Source organism: Lontra canadensis, unplaced genomic scaffold (genome assembly GCF_010015895.1).
Source record: "Lontra canadensis isolate GAN:19392208 unplaced genomic scaffold, GSC_riverotter_1.0 scaffold36, whole genome shotgun sequence".
Lineage (NCBI taxonomy): Eukaryota > Metazoa > Chordata > Mammalia > Carnivora > Mustelidae > Lontra > Lontra canadensis.
The window spans coordinates 2,442,245-2,465,296 of NW_022631030.1; the positions used below are offsets into that span (position 1 = coordinate 2,442,245).

The following is a 23,052-nucleotide window of genomic DNA, read 5'->3' on the forward strand; positions in this document are numbered from 1 at the left end:
TTGCCGCCTCCGTATCCTAGGCTGCCACAGGCAGTGGTCTGGCGCCCACTTTAGGGTCTTTTTGGACTGTTGGAGGCATCTTTCTAAACCAGAACTTCTGTGAAAAACCTTTACCCAACAAAACAAAGCTTGAGTAGCTCATGCCCTGCTCTTAAGAATTCTGTCTCTCATTAACAAAAACACTTTTTAAAAAACCTAGTCACTGTTTACAGTTGTATGCTAAAGCCTGAAATATTGTCTGTGCTGTGGTGTATGAGCATTGCCAATTTTATATTTATTGCAGTGAAGAAGAAACTAAAAATATATGAAAATGAGGAGCATGTCCACGCTCCTGAATCTGTGTGGGTGCATGTGGGAGAAGTGAGTTGGGGTCTCTTGAAAGGAGGCTTTTTAGAGTGGGGTCTCCCAGGCTTCTCCTTGGTGTTCCTGCTTGGGGATCACTGCTGCTAGCTGACTGGACCTCCCCAACAGAAGTTTGTGATTCTGCTTTGGCGAAGTTTCATTGACTAGTAGAACTCATTCTGTTTTAGTGCATATTTCAATATAAATGTAAACATTTCACTCAAACTTGCTTATGTCTTTCTGTCTCCTTTATCAGAGTCTGGATTCCAGTGGGGGAAAAAGGGGATGCTTCCCCTCCCCCCCCCCCAACCTTATCACAAGCACATTGGATACTTAGAACATCCTGCCGCTTTTCCAGGGAACTGAATGTACTGGGCTGACTGTCCTCACATCTCAGGGTTGAAGGAGGGAAGGATGGGATGAGCAGATTCGGGGAACCCTAACTAGACACCTGGGGAAGTTGTCAAAGGAAGTATTTCAGATTGCTTATGCGTATCTGTCAGTTAAAAAGAACTGATTCTTAAACTGTTAAACTAACCTCCTGGTCCTTTTTCCTAATTTCAATCTTCAGAATTTATTCACATTAAATTTGTAATTTCCACTGTTTCTCACTCTATTCCTCACACTAATAATCATCAGTTTCCTTTTTTACACTTTAGAGTAACTCTTTCTACTCTTCCCCTCCCCGCCCCAGCATGCACTTGAGTACTTCAAATTAATTGGACTCTTCTGAGTTCTTGTGCCATCTAGGGAGAAAGTCCTACTAATATTATGTAGGTGTATCCATCCCCTTTCTGCTGTTGGCTGAGAGGCCCAGGGAGAGATGGATGGTATCCATCTAAGACGTCCTATAATTTTGGTGCCTGAGCTGGGATTTGAACCCAGCTTTAAAACCGGATTTCAGAGTCCTTGCCTTCACTACTCATCCAATCTGGGCTGTCTTTCTAGTTGTAGATTCTGATTCAGTGAGTTATGATGGATACATTCCTAGTTTCCCTTCAGTTGAAGGTCCTGGGAATGAAGCGAGCATCTTCTCACCTGGACCAAGCCAGCAGCTTCCTTCAGAACTTTCTGCAGCTGGTATACTCTGTTAACCTTCTGTCCTCCACACAGCCACATGATTATTAGAATTTATTTAAAGTTTGTTACCTAGCCATCTTGCTTTCTACCTGAAACCAGCAGTAGAGTGAAATTGTGTTTATGGAGCAAGAATTTGTGGTGGTACACATGAAGGGGTTCAAAGACTGCTTCGCTGTTAACATGTCCATTAAGTTCAGACTGACAGGAAGACACTTGGGTAAATGAAGTTTAAGATCTAAAGGAAACAGGAAACTAAGTATAATCAAGTGGCAAAAAGATAATTAAAATCGAAAGTTACCAGCTTCCATGTGCTGAGGAGGGGGGGGTGGGGACCACAAGGGTAGATGAAAACATTGAGGGTTCATTCATACAGAGACGTTAAGAAAGCACAGCTGCCTCCTCGCAGTCGCCCTTTACCTGTGAGTCCGGACTGTTTGAGCAGGTGGGTTAGGCTGGCTGTGTGCTGTAGACCACCTCATCTGAGCTGGGTGAACGGCATCAGTGGCCTCAGGCCCATAACATGTGACCACAGAGTTCAGGACAGGAACCTTGAGCATGGACTCCGCTCTCACGTTGCATCTTTGCCTCCCAGTCTAAACCAGCCTGACCCAAGTATGACCTCTTTACAGTAATGATCGTAGAACAAGGGTCAGTTACTCAACCGGGCCATCAGGACCCAACCTGATGACTAGCGACCAACCACGCCGGCAGTAATTACAGCAGATGCCTATGCCACTAAAATGTTTCTTAGCAGCTGCAAGCTTCTGTGGTTTTTTTTGTACCATCCACTTTATCACTCTTCACCACAGTGATGCTACTGAGTTAAACTGGTTCAGTCCTGGAAGAGAAGAGAATATGAAGATCCCAAGATACTTCTGTTTTTCTAGTCATCTTCCTCCCCTGTCTAATCACACCAGGTTCTTCTCTACCTTGTCCTCCCCTGGAGGCTTTGCCTTTGTCAGGAGCTCACTGGTTCCCTTGAAGTCACAGGCAGTAGTGAAAGCAGCCCAGGCCCTTTGTCAAGCGCATCCAAACTACTAGTCAGGTGAACATCACTGGCCGGGGACAAGTGGGTAGGAGGGAAGCCTCCCTCGCCAGCACCCACTTGGGGAAAAACGACAAAACCAGCAGGAGAGTCCCATCTACTTTTCTCCTGTCATTGCAGGGGTGAAATCTTCACTCAGCAACGTATTTTTACATAGCCATGAGGCAAAGTTCTTCGATGTTTGATAAACACATTGTCTATCTTCTACTCTGGCCTGATTTTATACTATTGCTTTTATGTTCTCAAAAGACATTTTGCAAACTGCTCAAGCTTTGACCTTCGTGACACGTCAGTGTACTGTGGTAAGCTCATCAATAACTAGCAGTCGAAGCCGTTAGATAGAACATCCGATGCCCTCCATGACTTGACCCTCTTCAATGCGTATCCTCCCACCCCTTTGAACCTTTGTGCCAATAGCACTGAACTTTGAGTCTATGACTTTGCTCTAAGTCAAGACCCCTTGTCTGGAAAATGCTCCTATTCCTTTGCTAGACCATCTTCTATTCATCTTTTCAGATCCCCCTTAGGGATACTTCCTGGGGTGTTTTCTGATTTCTCCTGATTTCCCTCATTTCCAGCTCTGGTTTGTACTAGATCTCTCATCTCTGAGTTCCCATAATACCTTGTGTAACTCTTTTATCATTGCACTTACTCTGTATTATATGCTTACCCATTTGTCCACACTGTTAGATTATGAATTCTTAAGAACAGAGAATGTGTTGTAAGTATCTGTGTTCCCAGCACCCAGCTTAGTGACTAGTACACACTAGGCATTGAATAAACGAAAGAATGAATGAACAGGAGGTTGAGTGATTTGTTCGTGGTCATCTAGCCAACCGTCAGCACTGAAATCAGAATACAAATCTTTCAACTGCACTTCCTGTTCTTTCAATGATACTACGCTGCTGCTTGTGAGGAACAAAGCAGGTTATTAATAAGGATCAAGAAAAGTCACTTAAAAACTAGATGCCATACATACCCATCACAAAAGTTTTCGACACATTTTCTGGAATTATTTGATTGAAACTAGATGGAATTAATAAGATAATTTATTGTTTTGTTTTTTGTTTTCAAAGATTTTATTTATTTGTCAGAGAGAGACAGCGAGAGAGGGAACACAAGCAGGGGAAGGGGGAGAGGGAGAAGCAGGCCCCCCACTGAGCAAGGAGCCCGATACCAGGCTTGATTCCAAGACCTTGGGACCACGACCTGAGCTGAGGGCAGATGCTTAACGACTGAGTCACCCAGGCACCCCAAATAAGATAGTTTTTATAGGAAAAGTGAAACTGAAGAAAAAGACTGGTTCAGAGGAACAAAGGTGTCGTGGATGAGAGAATCACCATTGTGAAGGCTCGGAGGACCAGGGAGGTAACAGGAGAAGCTACGGGAGGTGGCCTGTATGTGAGCCAGAGTGTAAAGAGAGTGAACCCTTTCTATTATTGAGAGCAACATGGAGTAAGGGCTGAGAAGCTGCCTCTGTTATCTGTAGATAACAGCCAGAGAGGACGAAAAGCTTCTTGAGTTGCGTCTTCTGATTTCGTAGCTGGACACCCAAGCTTTCTTGAGATAGGAAGATGGCTTATTCTTAATCAGTGGTCTTTGGAGACAGATTTGAGTTGATCCACTTTTTTATCTCCTTGTTCTCCGCAGCCTAATTGACCAGCTTCATTTCCTGCAAAGCTCTGACGTTGATTCCAGCACAGGGCCACAGGGAACAAGGATGCAAGGCCTGATGTACTGTTCATGTTTCTCAGTCTGAACGGTGAAAGCCCAGGAAAGGGAAAGTGGCTGATCTGTCTGTGGCAGAAAGTTTGCCCCCTCAGTCAAAACTGCTCTCCCTTGACTCCCCTCCTACTCTTGAGACAATAGTTCAGGATAGTGCATGCGGCCAAGCCCAGCTCCCCTGTGCTGCATTTAGGAGGTAAAGGGGCAAAAGCCATGACTCTGGAAGGCTCAGAAAGTTTAATTTCACCATGACGCACAGTGCAAGGACTTACACAGAACTTTCTGACATCAAAGTCCTTGCTTTTTCCATAGTACCATGAAGCATGTGACAGGTTTGAGACCTGAGCCCCAGAATGACGGAGTAAATACTCTGAGCCCTAATCTGATGTGCATCCCGTTTTCATAGGCCTTAGAGAGAGGACCAGACCCCACGGCAGCCCTGAGAAAGAACAGCACTTGCACGATGGAGAGAAAGAAGGGCTATACAGTGCTTTTGCTGCTGAGGCTTCTGGGCCATTCTGTTTGAGCTCCCCCTGGATACACTGAGACCCTTTTATGGTCATGATGAAAACAGGGAACTTCAAGTCCACTTCCTTTAGAGGGCTTGCTTGTGTAACTTTCTTTTTCTGGGTAAAAGTTACTTAATTCTAATGTTGGGTTTGATCCTGCCACCCACCCGTAGGCACAGCCACTCTACCCTCTATGGAAAACTGGGAATCTTGTCAGCTCCCTGGTTAATGGTTCCATTTCTTAGGTCCTTTCTGCACTCAGGATCGGAAGGATGGCGCACAGGGACGTAGAAGGAAGTCATCTGAGCCTTGTGACCCCACCCTGCCCTCATTGCCAGGGCTGGAGTCAGGTTTTTTGTTTTTTTTTTTTTGTATAAGGTGGCAGATAATGCAGTAGCGGGACCAGCACAGAAGGTCCAGGGGGCTGCTCTGAGGCCTTGATATCTCTTTTGCTCTCATAAGTCTGGTTTTGAGACCCAGCACTGCTCTTCTTTTATGCTAACTGCTATAGCCAACAAAAAGGCCTTCTCTCAGCACTACCAGACCTGAGAAAGGACCTATTCATAACTGGGTTGTGCTGTTCCCTCCCTAGGGGGGTGGGGCAGAAGGGCTGAGGAAAGTTCCGCAGACCTGAGAACCGCAAGAAAGTCTGGGGCTGTTGCCCTCCAGCCCTGTTCCAAGACAGACGTTGATGAGGATTCAAAGGTTAAGCCCATGAGCCCTTGTAAAAGGGAAGGATCCCTTCTGGGTTTATTTAGACAGATTTCTCCTAAGATACTTCTAGAAGAAAGGGAGCAAACAAGCATCAGCAATCCCCATCCCAGTTGTCTGGCCCCAGAGCAGTGGTTCTCAAAATCTATTGTGCATATCAAGCTTCTGGAGTGCTTGTAAAACCCAGATTCCTGGGCTGCACTTCTAGAGACCGCAACTCAAGAACTGGAAGTCATGTCTGGTTATGCATTTTCAACAGGCTGGGCAGGGTGGGAGGGCACGCTTTGCCCCAAAGCCCAAGAGGCAGAGTTGGAGTGCCCCCAGCCTGGGCTTATTCAATATAGCACCTGGACCAACCAGCCTATAGCTGAGAACAGAGGTTCTCACAGTACCCAGGAAAGTTCCAGAAACCAGTTAAATTACATCAAGCTAAGCGGGGAGCTCAAACTCAGAATGGGAGTATTTCTTAGAATTCCAGATTTACTGGCAAGATGAGGAGGAGGTCACCATGAGAGAGAAAATGGAATTCACTTGGAATGTGGAAATCCTACATCCACTGTAGATAGTGACTTTCAGTATAAATCGATAAAAACTTCTGGGAACTGCATGGGCTTATAATGAAAACTCTTCCTGTTATCCTGAGGGTCCTCCAATTCGGATTTGTCCAAATGTGCTGGAGTCTAATAAATTACCTACTCTACTGTCTGTAAAACGAGGGCTTGGTCCAGGAGTCTGCTAAGCTTCCCTTTGGTCTGACTTTCCAGGGTTCTTCAGATCCTGCAGTCTGCTTTTGATCTTCATCCTCAAGCATGAATGCTTGGGCAGGGGGCCAGGTCTAATCCTTGCACATACCATTTGCCTAGTATAAATAGAACAGTACCTGCACATAGTAGGTGCCCATTAAATATTTATTGCAGGAATGAATAAATATTTATAATTGGCTATGAGATAAAATAGTCCTTGTTGGAACAAAGCCCAGAGAATAAGGCAGGGGCAGGAGCTGCGGCTGCTGGAATCTTGGAAAGAAGAGAATTCTCACAAGTCTCTGGCCCAGGTGGCTTCATCCGGGTGTCCGCCGATGTCAGAGGTGGCCATGTTACATTTCTTTTCCTTTAAACAAATCTTATTTATCTTGGAAATCCATGTGTATCCTAGAAAATATAAATTTTTATTTATTTATTTTTAAGATTTTATTTATTTGACAGAGACACAGCTCAAGAGGGAATACAAGCAGGGGGAGTGGGAGAAGGAGAAGCAGACTCCCTGCTGAGCAGGGAGCCTGATGTGGGATTTGATCCCAGGACCCTGTGATCATGACCTGAGTTGAAGGCAGATGCTTAAAGACTGAGCCACCCAGGCACCCCAAAATGTATACACTTTTAAAAGATCTAAAAACATTTTGAAACCATCCATAGTCCAGTGATTTTTTTTCTTTTTGCTACTTTTCTATACTTTTGGAATTAGATGAAATGATACATGTCATTTTAAGAGTCATCTGTAATTCAAAGATTTCTCGATTCTTTTCTATGCATGCCTACATATTTGGAAACCATACTCTTGATATAGTATCATATTGTGAGTGTTCTCTGTTGACATGTTCCTTAAAGTCTTAAGCTTCATTTTGGATGGCTTCATAATAGCACTTTTAACCATTTCCTCATTATGGACATTTAGGTTGTTTCCTTTATGCTTTATGTTACAAATATCACAATCATAAGCATTACTGCCTATACATTTTTTTAAAAGATTTTTATTTGTTTATTTGACAGAAAAAGATCACAAGTAGGCAGAGAGAGGGGGAGAGGGAAGCAGACTCCCTGCTGAGCAGAGAGACCGATGCGGGACTCCATCCCAGGACCCTGAGATCATGACCTGAGCCAAAGGCAGAAGCTTTAACCACTGAGCCACCCAGGAGCCCATGTCTATACATTTTTAATCTGTATTTCATATTTCCTCAGGATAGAGCCCCAAAAGTGAAATTACTCTGTCAAAGAGTATAAAGCTCTTTAAACTTCTTGAAACACAGGCCAAAATATTTTGTAGAGAAGTTTTTATCGATTTATACTGAAAGCCACTGTCTTTCAGTGAGCCTTTTAGCTGCCTCTGCAGAGAAGAGGGGAAAGCCCTGCAGGCTTCCAGGCCTCCCTGAAGCCTTGAGGCCGCTGCAGGAAAAGGTGAGAGTCCACAGAGGTTCCTTCTGTAGTTTTGCTTCAGCTGTCCCTCCTGGGGAAGGCGCCAGTCCAGTCCTCCTAAATGAGCTCTTCCTTTCTTAATGGCCCAAGGATGGAGGATGTAGGTGGTAAACGCGATGAGGATGGAGGTGGATCCTTACGTTGAGCAAAGAAGTCTTTGTCAACAAGAATCCAGTACTTGGAGATCCTTCACGGAGACATCCATCTATTCCTACCAAAGCGAGCTTCCAGAGACAGGTAGGATTATGAAAGAGGAGGTAGTAGCCAGACAGGAGTTCAAGGTGGCTTCCAGCTGGAGGGTTGCGGCCCCTTTAAGGCCCAATCCGGGACTTGGCCCTTTAAATCTGTGTCAGTTTCTCCTGACGTCAGCGGGCGGGCCGGCAGCCCTGCTGTTTACCGCCTCGCGGCACCGCACATTCCCGGGAGTTGCGAGCTTGGGGGCCGCCGCGGCCGCCCGCCCTTAAAGGGCCCGCGCCCCGGAAAACGCGCGGTGCCGCGCCGCGCGGCGTCGGGTCGCTGCCACCTTTCACGCTCCTCACCCTCAGACCCTCCTCCCTTCCCGGCCGCCCCCGCCGCCGGCTTCCCTCCCTGCCTCCCTCCCTCCCCTTTCCCCGGCGTCTCCTAGCTCCCAGCAACCAGCCGCCCCCGGGCTCTCACGGCCCCGGCCGGAGGCCGCGGGGTCTCGGGGCCGCGCTCAGCCCCTCGCGAGCTGGTCCGTACCCCACACCCTCCCCTCCCTCTCCTGCTGCCCCTCCCCGCCGGGCCCCCTGGGAGCGTACCGGGCTCCGGGGAGGGGACGTTTCCTAATCTCAGGCCGGGGTTAAAGTTCTGGTCCTGGTGAGATGCTGGAAGCTGCGGCCAGAGCCGCAACCCGTCCCGGAGGAGTCCTGTCGCCTGTCGCCGTCCCCGCCACCGCCGCTGTCGCCGCCGCCACTGCCGCCTTGCCGGGGCCATGTTCGCTCTGGGCTTGCCCTTCTTGGCGCTCTTGGTGGCCTCGGTCGAGAGCCATCTGGGGGTTCTGGGGCCCAAGAACGTCTCGCAGAAAGACGCCGAGTTTGAGCGCACCTACGTGGATGAGGTCAACAGCGAGCTGGTCAACATCTACACCTTCAACCACACTGTGACCCGAAACCGGGTGAGGGCTGGCCTGGGCCGGGCTGGGGGCTGGTGGTGAGTGGGTGAGCAGACCAGCGCTCTGCCAGTCAGTCAATCCTCTGCTCTTTTAGGGGGCCATGAACGCGGCACCCCACTGGGTTTCGTTTTCCCAGAACCGCAGTGGACTCTTTGACCAGTCCTCCTTGCTTTGCCACCAGCGTTTCTCTGAGGCTCCCACTGGACAGTTTCTAAAGTTGTCTCCTTCCCATCTTCTCTTTGAGCCCCTCCTTTCGACCAGCTGTGCTCTGAGCAGGGCTGGTCCAGCACCCCAAAGCTGACAGCCCCACACGTCTGGGTGCAGGCGGAAGCAGGCTAGCTACTGGGCTTGGCCCACAAAACCCCAAGGAGGTGAGACAGACTGACTGAAAGGCTCTGCGTGGCCAAGTTATAGCTGAGACTCCCCAGGGAGATGAGTGCAGGACTTCCCACTCTCTGCCTTAGAAAGCCCACTGGCCTTGTTCAGTCAGAGGTGGTGGAGATAAGACCAACTCCAAGTGGGATGGGAGGAGAGAGAAAGTTTGTCTCCAATGGGGAATCTACCTCACCCTGACTTTCTCTTTCATTTTTTCCCCAGCCACGTGTTAAGCATTATTGTAGCTAGATCTAGGAAGTCTAGACCCCGGGCAGAGCTGAGATTTGGAGAACTGTTGGAGCCTGGCTCTGTGGTCTCCTGCCTGGCTCTCTCCATGATTGCATTTACTAAGAAGTGGTAGAGCTGAGAGTGGCAGTGTGATTATTTTTCAGAATGGGGCAGGATCTGCCTTCTGTGGCAGACCAGCAGCTGCCTTTAGTGCCTGTTTCTCTGAAGTTTGATGTCCTCCTGCTTGGAGTCCTTTCTTCCTTCTCCCCCATAACTGGGGTCATCCTGAGAGTTACTTTCTACCCCTCTGGGAAACATTGCCCTCGGGCTCGGGTCTCAGCAGCCCAATAACAAGCATTGCCAGGATCCATTGACTGATTTTCTTAAGCTCTCACTGTACGTTCCTCCATGCACCAAGAGTGAGAGTGTCTGCATTTTACAGAGGGGGAAATCGGGGCTCAGAGGTGTGAAGCGACTTCTCCACAGCCCTGGCCCTTGGTCAGAGCTAAGGGTAGAACTTGGCTTTCTTAGCTTTCAACAGTCTCGTTCCCCACCTCCCCACTGGCTCTGGCCCCCAGATTAGTTGTTGAATGGGGACTTCCTGGCTCACAAGGAAGAAAATTGAGGAACACTTCTTGCTCTCCTGTGTCCCCGTGTCCCTGTGCGAGTATATCCTGTGAACTTGGATAGGTATGGGGTATCCTGGGTTTGGCCAAAGTCTCCGTTGTGTTTCCTGTTGGGAAGTGAGGCCCTGTGGTTGTGTGGGTCCCATTGTCCTGCACATGTCTGCCAGCCAGGACGGGCCCTCTTCCAAGAGCCTCTCCTCTAACTCAGAGCAGATCCCTCCTGGAGACTGGGGCTGCTCTAGCAGAAGGGGCATAGTTAGCTGACCAGCCTGACTGGGGTGTTTGGGGGTGGAGAACAAAGTGGTCGGCATGACGGGCTCATGGTCTCTGGAGCCGTGTGTCCCAAGGAACAGAGGTGGAGTCACCGCAGGCTTGACTGAGGGGCATCTCCATGTCATTCTGCAGACAGAAGGCGTGCGTGTGTCCGTGAATGTCCTAAACAAGCAGAAGGGGGCTCCTTTGCTGTTCGTGGTCCGTCAGAAGGAGGCTGTGGTGTCCTTCCAGGTGCCCCTAATCCTGCGAGGGCTGTGAGTAGGACCTGGGGATCAGGGATGGGGAGAGCCTCACCTAGGGCCTGATCCAGGGCCTCAGGCCACCCAGGAGCCCCTCTGTTTCTCGTCCCCATTCCCTGAACCAGAGGGCTGCTCAGTGGCCAGGCCAGCCAGCCTAGAGCTTGTCAGCCTAGCTGGGGGAGGAGTAGGTAGACGTTGGAAACCAGAGATGGGGAGTCGGGGCCTTGCTTCTGTGGTGTGGCCTGCTGGCTGGGACAGTAGTAATGTCCTGCTTTCTGCTTTGGGCTGTAGGTATCAGCGCAAGTACCTGTACCAGAAGGTGGAGCGGACTCTGTGCCAGCCCCCCACCAAGAATGAGTCCGAGGTCCAGTTCTTCTATGTGGACGTGTCCACCCTGTCACCGGTCAACACCACCTACCAGCTCCGGGTCAGCCGGATGGACGACTTTGTGCTCAGGTCTGCAAGGGCCATTCCAGGGGACCACGGGCCTAGCCTCTTTGCCAGGCTCTGCAAGTGACCGTGATCGGGGGGGCTCTTCTCCCTCCAGGACTGGGGAGCAGTTTAGCTTCAATACCACGGCAGCCCAGCCCCAGGTAAGATCTGTCTGGCAGCTGGCCCTCCGGAGAAGCGGGGACATGGGAGCGGGAGTGGTCAGCAGAGTCCCAGGTTGACTGCACCCTGGCCATGGAGGGACTGTCTGGAAATAGGAGCTCTGGCCCTGAGGTGGTCAGGGACAGGCCACGTAGATGTGCAGAGGCATGGGGTCTGGCTGCCACCTTTCCTCCTTGCCTCTTGGGACACCATCGTGAGTGCCCAGCTGAGGTTGAGGGGAGTGTTATAATTGGGCTGCTTGGGGTCAGTGTCCTTCTCCCCCGAGAGCTTCCCTTCTAGAGGGACAGAGAGAGCATCCTTATGAGATGGGGCTCTCCTTGCCCTCCTGTGCCCTCAGTACTTCAAGTATGAGTTCCCGGAGGGAGTGGACTCAGTGATTGTCAAGGTGACCTCCAACAAGGCCTTCCCCTGCTCAGTCATCTCCATCCAGGATGTCCTGGTAGGTTGTCTGCCCTTTTTTGCTCTCCACCAGCGGGGAGCAGGACTGCTAAAGAGGGGGCCCAGGGCCTGGGTTCCTGCCCACTTGCCTCTCCCCTCCTCCTTCTGTAGTGCCCTGTCTATGACCTAGACAACAACGTAGCCTTCATCGGCATGTACCAGACTATGACCAAGAAGGCTGCCATCACTGTGCAGGTAGGAAATGCGCATGACCCTGTAGGAGATGTAGCCAGGGGATGAGCTTTCCAAACCCTTGCCTTCACCCCTGCCCCCATTTTTACCCTACTGATAAGACTGAGTCTTGGCCTGCCAGTCCCTGAGATTTGGGGCTCTGCACTTAATGTGAGGGTTGCATCATCATCCCAATCACCTTGCGGGGTAGGAAAGAGCAGAGAACCCTTTCTGGCTGTCGTATCTATTTCATTCACTGTAACGAGAGCTAGGAGGGGGAAAAGGGGGGCGCCTGGGTGGTTCAGTCAGCTTAGTGGTTCAGCGTCTGCCTTCAGCTCAGGTCATGATCCCGGGATCCTGGGATCAAGTCCCGCATCGGGCTGTCTGCTCGTCGGGGAGCCTCCTTCTCTCTCCCTCTGCCTGCTGCTCGCCCTGCTTGAGCTCACTCTCTCTCTGTCAAATAAGTTAAGTAAGAGCTAAAAAAAAAAAAGAGAGAGAGAGAGAGAGATTGAGAAAAGGTTCCTGGCTGCCGCTGAGTGCTGCCCTTGAAAAGGCCGAAACCTGTGCTGGGGGCGGGCGGGTGAAGCCATACACTCACCTGACAACATCCAATCTTGCAACTGAGGGAGCAGCAGGGCCCCCCACTTTTTCTCCTGGCTTATGCTCAGGCCGTACGGCGCGCGCATGGGTCCCCTGCTGGTGGGTCGTGCACACATGTGCTCACCTGGGTGGCACGCGGTCGCGGTTTGGGCTCTGGAGCAGACAACCCTGCTGTACCACTTACTGGCCGCATAACCCTAAAGCCTAATTAAGGGCAGCGTTAGTGCTTATCTCGTAGGGACCCTAGTGCGGGCTAAATAAAATCAAGTGCGCATTTTGTGGATTGATTTTGATGGTGGTTGATGACAACGATGGTTTTGTCATCCCCGTCGTCATCCTGCAGCGCAAAGACTTCCCCAGCAATAGCTTTTACGTGGTGGTGGTGGTGAAGACCGAAGACCAGGCCTGCGGGGGCTCCTTGCCTTTCTACCCCTTTGTAGAAGGTACACGGTGTGCCCTGGGCCTCCTGGGGTGGGGAGGGCTCGGTCGCTCCCCAGGAGGTAGAAGAACTTGCGTGGCTGATGGGTGGGTCTGCTGGGATGTGAGGTTTTGGCCCTGGACTCTCCCAGGCCTGGTCCCACAAACTTTAGCCAAGCTCCAGGCAGCTTCTTATTTGACGTTCTGCTTCCAGATGAACCGGTTGATCAAGGGCACCGCCAGAAAACCCTGTCAGTGGTGGTATCTCGAGCAGTCACATGTGAGTGTGGGTGGCTGAGTGAGGAAGAGGGAGGCTCTTCTTCTCAGACTGGTCGGAGGGGAGGGGGGCGGCCTACACGCAGATGGTGGGCCTGGAAGGGGGAGTGTTCTTGGGAGCTTTCACGATGGGGGGGTGCGGAGGTGGGTCCCAGGGTGGTGTGGTACAGAGTCAGACACTAATAATTGAAGTACTGAGTTCCAGTTCTCTCTTCACCCCTTGTGAGCCGTGCAGTCTCACTGAACCTGTTTCCCTGTCTCTCTGTCTTGATGGTAATAGGCTCTGTCCCAGTAGTCTCACCAAATTGTGAGGTTTAGCACAAAATTAGCCGGAAAGTGTTAGGCCCCTTAGTCATGCTCAATAAATATTTACCGAGTGATTGAATGGAGCCCTTTGTAAACTGGAAAATAGAACCTAAAAATAAGGGATTGTAACGGGAGGGGAAAGAAGCTGCCTGTCTTGTAGGAAATCTTTATTCCGCAAATATTTCTCGACCGCCGTCTTTGTGCCGGGTGTTACGCACTGGCTGGAGTCCTCAGGGAGTTCCTGTTTGAAGAACAGGGGCCCGCTTCTGGGCAGTATGCTGAAGCTGTGAAGGGCAAAGGACAGTCACTGGGACCACAGGACAGAGAAGCTTTCCTAGAGGACGCAGCCCCTGAGCTGTGTTTGGAAGGAAGCTGTGTTTAAAAAACAGGATGGAGGGGGCCCCTGGGTGGCTCAGTGGGCTCAGGTTATGATCTCAAGGGTCCTGGGATGGAGCCCCCCCATCTCTGTGCCTACTTGTGATCTCTTGCTCTCTCTCTATCAAATAAATAAATAAAACCTTAAAAAGAAAAAGAAAGAAAAGAAAACAGGATGGAGATTGTGAGAAAGAAGGAGAGGAGAAAATTCTAGCTGAGGGAGCAACAGGAGCAGAGACAGGAATCACGTCAGAGTTTGGCCTATTTTGGGGAACTACCCATTGCTCACCCTGCCCGGCCCTTGTGTGCCATGACAAGCATCCTTGGAAGGTCTGATGTGCTCATCTTCCTCTCTGCCCCCCGACAACAGCGGAGGCCTATGTTGGTGGTATGCTCTTTTGCCTGGGCATATTTCTCTCCTTCTATCTGCTGACCATCCTCCTGGCCTGTTGGGAGAACTGGAGGTAAAGCGGGGCCACTGGGCATCATCCTTTTCTGGGGTGGGTCGAGCAGGGGAGCTGGCCTGGCAGGATCTGAGCCAGCCCAGGGCCCCCAGCTCCACACCATCTTGGGGCATAGGAAGGCAGGTCCCTTTCAGGGTCAGTGCTCCATGGGCCTCTCCTCTGGAAACCAGCCCCTGCCCTCAACCTTCTACCCAAGCAAGGAAACCCCACATTTCTTCCCAGCCTGGGAGGAACCTTAAGGTCGCAGACAGAGGACAGGGTTATGGGTGGAGAGGGTGGAAGGCAGGCCAGCCCAGGGTAGGAGGGATCCTCATCCTGGCCCCTCTGGTTTGCCTCTGGATTCTGTTCCTGCAGGCAGAGGAAGAAGACGCTTCTGGTGGCCATGGACCGAGCCTGCCCAGAAAGCGGTACCTCCGGAGGCCTGGGCAGGGAGGGCAGAGTTTGCTCTGTGATTTTCTGGATGGTTCCTTTGGGGGCTGGAGGAGGAAAGTCCAGCTGGGGGCTTCTGGGTATTCAGATGGGGAATAACACTCTACAGATGGAAACGGGGCTGGGCTCTTGTCCCCCTGCGATCCTAACATGTCCATCTTAATGGCCGCCACTCAATTCATTCTCTGGGTCTAGCTACACTGTCTGCCCGCCTCAGGCAATACAGCTCAGAGTCTGGGGGGGTTATTAACCTTTCATTCTTTCTCTTTTTCTTCCATCCTTCCCTCTCTGTCTATCCTCCCTCCTGCTTGGGACCTTCTCTCTCAGCTTCTCTCCTTGGTAAGCTCCAGGGGCTGTGGGCAGAGGAGCTGAGGTCCAGAATGGGTGAGGGAGGGGATGCACCAGGGGGTCTGGGCGGGACCCGGGTAGCCCAGTGCTTGCTGTCCTAGCTGGTCATTTAGATACATCAGTTCGCTGACCGCTGTCTCTGGAGTGAGGACAAAGGATGGCAAAGGCTTCTACGGGGCCACTCGTGGGAAGTTGGGGCAGCCGGTGGGAGTGGGAGGGAGGTGCATTTGTCAGGATAGGTGCTTATTCTTTGCTGCTGCGTGGCCCCTCCGTGTCTCTTCTCCGGAGTCTTCCTTCTCTCTTCTTGGCTGTGGGCCCCACTCTGCTGCCAGAGCTTAGGGGCCCTTGATTTCTCGTTGCAGGTCACCCTCGGGTGCTCGCCGACTCCTTCCCTGGCAGCTCCCCTTATGAGGGCTACAACTACGGCTCTTTCGGTATGTGTCAACACCAGAGGTTGTCCTTGCCCACTCATAGCCTGGGCTTCCACCTCCAAGGCAGCAGAGTGGCCGCGGGGCCCCTCTCGACCCCCACCTCCCCATCCTCTCCCACCGAGACCTCACCATGTCCCATGCCCCATCCTCTGCAGAGAACAGTTCCGGGTCCACAGACGGCCTGGGTGATAGCACGGGCACCGGAGACCTGTCCTACAGCTACCAGGGTGAGTGAGGCGGGCGGGGCCTTGCAGGGCTGGAGCAGGCTGGGTGAAGCGTGGTGACGGGCACCCGCCTCTTCTGCCAGACGCTGGCACCAGGAGAGGGGCTGCTGGCTCCCTGCCCCCTCCCCTCTCATGCTCTCCTCCTTGGCCCCATGTCCCGGTAACTTTCCCTTTCCTTTGAAGGGCACGACCAGTTCAAGCGGCGCCTCCCCTTTGGCCAGATGCGGCAGCTGTGCATTGCCATGGGTAGATGTGGGGTGGGGGGGCGCTGCTCCGCCAATCTGCTCCTGCCAGGGCCGTTGACCGGGGCCGGTAGGCTCCAGGGCCAGAGAGACGCTTTGTGCATGGCTTCCCCATCTAAAGCGAATAATTGCCCGCTCTTGTGTCTTTTGAGAGAAGCAGGCACTGGCCTCGATGCTGGTGGACTGGCACCCCAGCTACCCCTAGGCCGGATGTTCTGGTTTGCTGCCACGTTTGCCAGCACCCTCACTCCCTGGCCTGCTGGGGTAGGGCCTATGGGCAGGGGTATCATGTCCTGGCCTCTGGGGAACAGGAGGAAGCTTCTGAAGGCACCAGAAAAGAACAGGAGCAGGTGTCACACTTGCTGTACCCCAGAGCCCACTGGGTCTCTACCAAGTGGGGGCCAAGGCCGTGTCCTCTCAGAACCCACACAGCTGGGCATCTAATCAGCATGACTTCTGCCAAATTCAGTCCTGTTGCTTATGTCTGGGGCCCAAGGTCTGCTCAGGGTCCTGGCCTGGAAGTCCTATGTCAGTGAGGGGGACAGGGCTGGAGGGGTCCCTCTTTGGTGGCCTCTTCCCAGAACCCACTCTTGTTTCTCTTGAGGACTTAGGAGCACCTGTGATACCTTTGCCCTGGGCCTGAGCCCACCTCCACCCCTGCTCTGAGCCCACAGTTTGCCTCTGCCCATTGCCCAGTAATTGTGACAATTGCCCTAGGTGGGTGGGGACAGACCTTAGGTTCTGTGCCTGTGGGCTAACTGTTCCCTCCTGCCCACCCCAGATCGCTCCCTCGACCCCGTGGGCACTCGGCCTCGCCTGGACTCCATGAGCTCTGTGGAAGAGGATGACTACGACACGTTGACGGACATCGATTCTGACAAGAATGTCATTCGCACCAAGGTCCGATGCCCTGTGGGCTGGCGCTAACCATGGGTTTCCCAAGGAAAGTAGATTCTGTGTTCAGGCCCCAGCACGTCTCCCTCTGGGGCAACATCTTAGGGGAACAAAGGGAAAGAGCTCAGCTGGGGCAGCATCGATCCCAGGAGAGGCTGACTCCGTTCCCAGCCCTTCCAGACTGACCGGCCAACAGCAGTGAGGTGGCCTTGAGCCCGGTCCTGCAGAATTATGGCCTATGGGAGGGGCGGTGGGATTCTCTTGTCTCCTCTAACCCGGGCAAGAGGGGCTTCTCCAGTCTCCTGGGCAGTGGGAAAGCGGGGCTCACTGCAGCTTCTCCCCAGCAATACCTCTACGTGGCCGACCTGGCACGCAAGGACAAGCGCGTCCTTCGGAAGAAGTACCAGATCTACTTCTGGTGAGTGGGTGGAGTAGGCCAGGCTTCCTGTTACTGGCAGGGTGGCGTGGCTGTGTCTCGGGTTCAGCCTCCTCACCGCTGTCCCCCACCCCACAGGAACATCGCCACCATTGCGGTCTTTTATGCGCTTCCGGTGGTGCAGCTGGTGATCACCTACCAGACGGTGAGAGGCCGGGCTGGCTCCCCTGGGCCCGTGCGGAGCACCCTTGCCGAGGGTCCCAGCCTGGGGCTCTGGCGTGCGCACAATTCGTAGTTCACAAGACCTGGGTTCAGGTCCTGACTCTGCCTCACGGGCTGGGTGACCTGGAGTGCGCTCAGGGAGCTTCAGTGTTCTCATCTGCAAAATGGGGCCGTCCAGTAACGGTGACGGCACCTTCCCCAGCTTGTTGCGGGGCTTACGCAACTAGGATCATAGGACTTTGTAGGCCTTGGTTTCTCTTCCCTTTTCTCTGGCCTGTGAGGCAAGACCCTCTGTCATGGTCATGCCCCATGATCTTGGGCTCCACGTAGTGTGAGGGGCGGGGACTGTGCCAGAGAGGGCTGGCCCAGCTAGCCGCTTGTGTGGCACTTTGCCATCCTGCCACGTGGGACTGCCTGGTGTGGCCTAGGCCTGGCTCCCTCTCGCCTGGCTCCGGGCCAAGTCAGGTGTTTCAGCAGCCCCTCCCGCTGCCGTGCCCTGCTGCAGGTGGTGAATGTCACTGGAAATCAGGACATCTGCTACTACAACTTCCTCTGCGCCCACCCGCTGGGCAACCTCAGGTGGGGGTCCTTGGGAGTGAGCTAGGGATTGGGGGTGGGGGGAGAGGCGGGGAGGGCTCCGCCAATGCCTGCCGCAGGTAGGGCTGAGGCCATGCGCCCCCGTCCCTCCTTCCAGCGCCTTCAACAACATCCTGAGCAACCTGGGGTACATCCTGCTGGGGCTGCTCTTCCTGCTCATCATCCTGCAGCGGGAGATCAACCACAACCGGGCCCTGCTGCGCAACGACCTCTACGCCCTGGTGAGACAGCACCTGCCGCTGAGGCCTCGCCTCCAGGCCCTTTCCAGCAGGCGTGGCCTGGCCCACATGCCCCACCACATGCCACACCGTTCCTCTCTCCTGCTGGCCCTCTTTGGGTCCCTCCCTCTGGCCCTCTTTCCCCTTCTCTTATCCCCTCCCTCTTCCTGCCTCACCTTCTCTTTCCCTTCCCTTCTCCCCGCAGGAATGTGGGATCCCAAAGCACTTTGGCCTGTTCTACGCCATGGGCACAGCGCTGATGATGGAGGGGCTGCTTAGTGCCTGCTATCACGTCTGCCCCAACTATACCAACTTCCAGTTTGGTGAGTGGGGCCTCCTGCTTCCCTGGCTGCACCTAGAGCAGGGACCTGCCTGAGGTCCTCCACCATCCCCGGGTCCCCGGCAGGGATCCCCAACACTCTGCCCCTGTGGGAGACTCCGGAGCTGGGCTTCCTGTGGGCTCACACGTCCTAGTTTTGTAGAAAAGAGGCAGCTGGGTGCTACCACATTCCTTTGTTGAGTGTTTTCTATGGAAAGACATGGATAAACGCGGAGACAAGGAGTATACTTGAGCTCTGGCCCCTGATCTTAGGGTGCTCAGGCTAAGTTGTCCTCAGGGGAGGTCAGACTGGATGCCAGCCAGTGGGGCCGCAGTGTGCTGTCCTAGGGACACTGAAGGGACGGGCGTTAGAGCCCGCTGCCCTCCTGCTCTGTGGCCATGGGAAGGCGTTGGGCCTTTCTCTGCCCCCCAGGCTGTCTGGGCTGGGAGTTCACTGCTGAAGTTTGGTGGATGTGTTTGTAGCTCACTTTCCTGCCCCCCAACCCAGACACGTCGTTCATGTACATGATTGCTGGGCTGTGCATGCTGAAGCTGTACCAGAAGCGGCATCCGGACATCAACGCCAGTGCCTACAGTGCCTACGCCTGCCTGGCCATCGTCATCTTCTTCTCCGTGCTGGGCGTGGTGAGGCGCTGCCCGCGGTACCCACCCCGCACGCACCCCCTATCCCTTCCCTGAGGTGCCTTCCCTGGGCCTGCCCCGAGAGCCCCAGCCCCGCTGCTCCGGAGGAGGGGTGGGCTGGGGGAGCGGCTCTCCTTGGCGCCTCCTCAGCCCTGCCGCGGCGGCCCCGGGCAGGTCTTCGGCAAAGGGAACACAGCGTTCTGGGTCGTCTTCTCGGTCATTCACATCATCGCCACCCTGCTCCTCAGCACACAACTCTACTACATGGGCCGCTGGAAGCTGGGTGAGGGTCTGCCCCGGGCAGGGCGTGGGGGTCGGGACAGCCGGGCCCCCGGAAGGAGGGGTCGGTGGCCTCGGGGACCCGCACTCACTACCGACTTTGGGTTCTGCCCTCTTGCTGGGGGCCCTGGAAGAATCACCGTGTGAGGAGTTGGATGAGGGTTGGCACAGCCATGCCGTCCGAAGGCCTGGGGTTCTCTCTGCGGGCGCGGGCCAGGGGCCGGGAGAGAGCAGTGCCTGTGCCCGTCAGCACTGTCCCTTCTTGCAGACTCGGGGATCTGCCGCCGCATCCTCCACGTGCTCTACACAGACTGCATCCGGCAGTGCAGTGGGCCCCTCTATGTGGTACCGGCCCCTCCCCAGCCCTCCTCAATCTCTTCTGTCCTCTCTCTTCCCTCTGGGGTGGGGGGCAGGGTACCACTGACAGCCCAGGGGAGGGTGGGCACCGGCTGACTTGGGCCTTCTTCCACTTTTCTCCCTCTCTTCCCCCATCTCAGTCCCCGTGTCTCTGCTTCCCTCCAGGACCGCATGGTGCTGCTGGTTATGGGCAACATTATCAACTGGTCACTGTGAGTCTGACCATTGCCTGTGGTAGCCTGGCTGGGCGGACAGCTGGGGACTGGGCCAGCCACTGGCTGTCTTGGGGGCCACGAACAAAGTCTCAGCTTTGGGCATGAGAAACGGGGGCTGAGGAGAGAGATGTTGGCACCTCTGAACCCAGCCTCACGTCATCATAAAATGTGGGGTAGGGGTGAGGGAGAGCCCTTTCCCTGCTCTTGCCCTCCCCTGCCTCACCAGCTCTCCCTCCCTTTGCCAGAGCTGCCTATGGGCTCATCATGCGCCCCAATGATTTCGCCTCCTACTTGTTGGCCATTGGCATCTGCAACCTGCTTCTCTACTTCGCCTTCTACATTATCATGAAGGTGAGTGGTGCTCGGCCTCTGCCGCCAGGTGCCCTGCCTTTGTGGGACAGAGCCGGGCACAGCCTGCTTCCGGTAGCACTGAGAGGGGGAATTTTTCCTTCAACTCTTCCATGAGATCTGAGGAGGGGAGAGGTTAAAGTCTCCTGCATGTACCCCAGCTGTATCCAGAGACTTCCCTCCTCCAGGACTGGCCCTGTGGTTGGCAAGAGCCCTGTGGATTGCAGGGGGCTTCTGAGCCGGGGGTCACCAGGTCTGCACAGGCGGGCGCCTCCGACGGCTGGTGTGAGAGGAGCCTCTGCACCAGGAGAGCCCCCGGCCAACGCGCCCCGCCAGCACGGGGCTCTGCGCATGGGCCTAGCTAGGGTGGACATGGGGTGAGGACCCCAGGCTGCTGGTGTGGGACACGTTCACTGTGTAGCTACGCAAGGTGAGGGCGCGAATCTAGGAAGGCTTCCCGAAGGATCCATCCTGTGTGCTAAGAAGTGGCACGAAGGAGGTGGGAATGGGCCGGGCCAGGGTCTGGCCCTCAGGCTGCTCTTCCCTCTCGCAGCTCCGCAGCGGGGAGCGGATCAAGCTCATCCCGCTGCTCTGCATCGTGTGCACCTCCGTGGTGTGGGGCTTCGCGCTCTTCTTCTTCTTCCAGGGACTCAGCACCTGGCAGGTGAGGAGCGACCCGCTGAGAGGGTGGGGCTCGCCCGCAGGCTCCCTGTGAGCCCACCCAGGGCCCCTTCTCTTCACAAACATCGTTTGTGAGCACTAACCCCGCCCCTTCACAGCCGCCTTTTCACTTAACCCTCCTGATGGTCAACACGCCAGCATGGGGCTCCCCCCCCCCACCCCCGTTTTACCTAGGAGGCCGCTGAGGTTCAGAGAGACCAAGGGACCTGCCCAAGGTCACACAGCCGATGAGTGGCACAGCTGGGTTTTGAAGCCGGAAGTGCCAGGCTCTCCCCTCTGGCCTCGCAGGCACCTGCCATGAATCAGGTTTCGGGTCTGTGGTCAGAACCAAGTCTGGCTGGGTCTCTGCCTTTGAAGTACTTAGAATCTAGTTCAGAACAGAGAGACCATCGGTTCCTGGATGGCTCTTTGCAATATGATACACCAGCTGAAGCGGATAGGCAAGGACGGGAGAGGGATGGACACGAAAACAGAGGACAGAGTTAGGAGGTCCAGGAAAGCTTCCTTGCAGAGGCAGACCTCGCTCATGGACTTCACAAGGCCTTGGGTGATGAGAAAGGGCCCTGTGGCCCAGCGATGCTGTGACCAGACTCATGACAAGAGGCAGAACTAGACGAGGCAGATTTGGGGTCAGAGAAAGCATGAATGTGGGGGTTGAGTGAAAACTGAAGTCCCGAGGGCAGGATGGTTGTCGTCTCAGTGGCCTCAGCATGTGGTACGGACGGCCGCTAGTCGCAGTGATGTCCGGTCAGGGTTAGTTGGATAGGGTTATGGCAAGCAGGGAGGACCCAGAGTGCCGCAGGTCGGGGCCCACAGTCCTGGCTCCTGTCCTGGGCAGGGCAGGGTACAATGTGGCCTGCCGGTAAGGCTCTGGAGAACAAGGAGCCCAGAGTTGCTGATGAGAGCAGGGGCAGAGGCCAAGGCCGGGACCCGAGGTGGGAGGCTTTCAAGGTCTTCTAGCGTCTCCAGGTAACTCAACCGGCTGCTCGTAGATAGGGCAGGAGACTAGGAGGGAGGAGAGTCTAAGTGAAAGGAAAGGGCAGAAGCCAGCATCCTCCGGGAGAAATCTGTCACAAAAAGCCCATTCTTAGCTGTGGGAGACGAGGGCAAGGGTGAGTCGGGAGGATGGTGCACTCGAGCCTGGCACGGGCCGCAGCTTGGCCACGGGGAGCCACAGGCGGGTCTGGTCCGGCCTGGGTGGATGCGCCCCAGGCAGCTCTCCCTGTTCCTCCCCAGAAAACGCCCGCCGAGTCCCGGGAGCACAACCGTGACTGCATCCTCCTCGACTTCTTTGACGACCACGACATCTGGCACTTCCTCTCCTCCATTGCCATGTTTGGGTCATTCCTGGTCTGTGAGGCTGTCCTGCCCCAGCACGGGGGTGGGGTAGAGGCCAAGGTTGCCCCGTGGCCTGTGCCTGACTCGCCGTCCTCCCCCACAGGTGTTGCTGACGCTGGACGACGACCTTGACACCGTGCAGCGGGATAAGATCTACGTCTTCTAGCGGGAGCCAGGCCCCTTGCTTTACTCACGGGGGGGGGAGGCCCCCCGAGCTCCTCTGCCTCACTGCCTAGAGCCTCTGTAGCTCTGGGGGTGTAAGTCTTCACCCTGCGGCCCAGCGCGGGTGGTGGTGGGCCCACAAGGTCTGGCCCAAACTTGGCCTGGGATGGTCGTTGCGGGGAGCCGTGAGCCTTGCAGCTATCCTCTGTTGGGGAGGAGGCCTGCTCCCCTAACACCCCAGATGTTGGCCAATGGCTGCTGCTTCAGTGTTGAGGGCCTCTGATGGGCCCTGTCCGTTGGCTCTCTGTTTGTTCCTCTTCAGGAGGAAGGAGAGAGTGTTGTTGCCCTGCCCATCTCACGCCTTGCATTCTGCCCGTCCTTCCCCTCCTCAGGAGCCTGCAACCCTAAGCCCTTTCTTCTTCCCGAGCTCCAGTCCAGGGCCTGGTTGGGCCTGATTCTCTGTCCTGCACCAGGGCCTCACTGCTTTTTGGGGCCGTCCCCAAATGCCATCACTGCCCGCTCCAGTCAGGAGGAATGGGGGTGTAGGATTTTGGAGGCTGGCCAGCTGGTGCCAGGCTTTCGGTGCTAAGGCCT

General features: G+C 54.5%; 1 protein-coding gene across 7 annotated transcripts; it reads left to right on the plus strand.

Moving 5' to 3' along the window:
• Positions 1–8,021: 8,021 nt before the first annotated feature.
• On the plus strand, positions 8,022–22,497 carry SIDT2 (SID1 transmembrane family member 2). Of its 7 annotated transcripts, XM_032868570.1 has the most exons (28): positions 8,022–8,739; positions 10,371–10,492; positions 10,769–10,933; positions 11,025–11,070; positions 11,427–11,528; positions 11,639–11,722; positions 12,642–12,741; positions 12,930–12,995; positions 14,043–14,136; positions 14,491–14,543; positions 14,893–14,904; positions 15,276–15,347; positions 15,500–15,571; positions 15,752–15,814; positions 16,592–16,710; positions 17,049–17,122; positions 17,219–17,285; positions 17,808–17,881; positions 17,997–18,120; positions 18,323–18,440; positions 18,945–19,081; positions 19,253–19,361; positions 19,626–19,702; positions 19,880–19,926; positions 20,175–20,280; positions 20,831–20,941; positions 22,195–22,308; positions 22,400–22,497. In XM_032868570.1, the coding sequence occupies exons 1-28, from the start codon at positions 8,557–8,559 to the stop codon at positions 22,460–22,462; spliced, it is 2,574 nt and encodes an 857-aa protein (XP_032724461.1). In that variant the 5' UTR covers positions 8,022–8,556; the 3' UTR covers positions 22,463–22,497. The 7 variants fall into 7 exon arrangements, with proteins under 7 accessions (XP_032724461.1, XP_032724463.1, XP_032724462.1 ...); XM_032868572.1 differs by lacking the exon at positions 15,752–15,814 and having other exon boundaries at positions 8,023–8,739; XM_032868571.1 differs by lacking the exon at positions 14,893–14,904 and having other exon boundaries at positions 8,023–8,739.
• Positions 22,498–23,052: the final 555 nt, after the last annotated feature.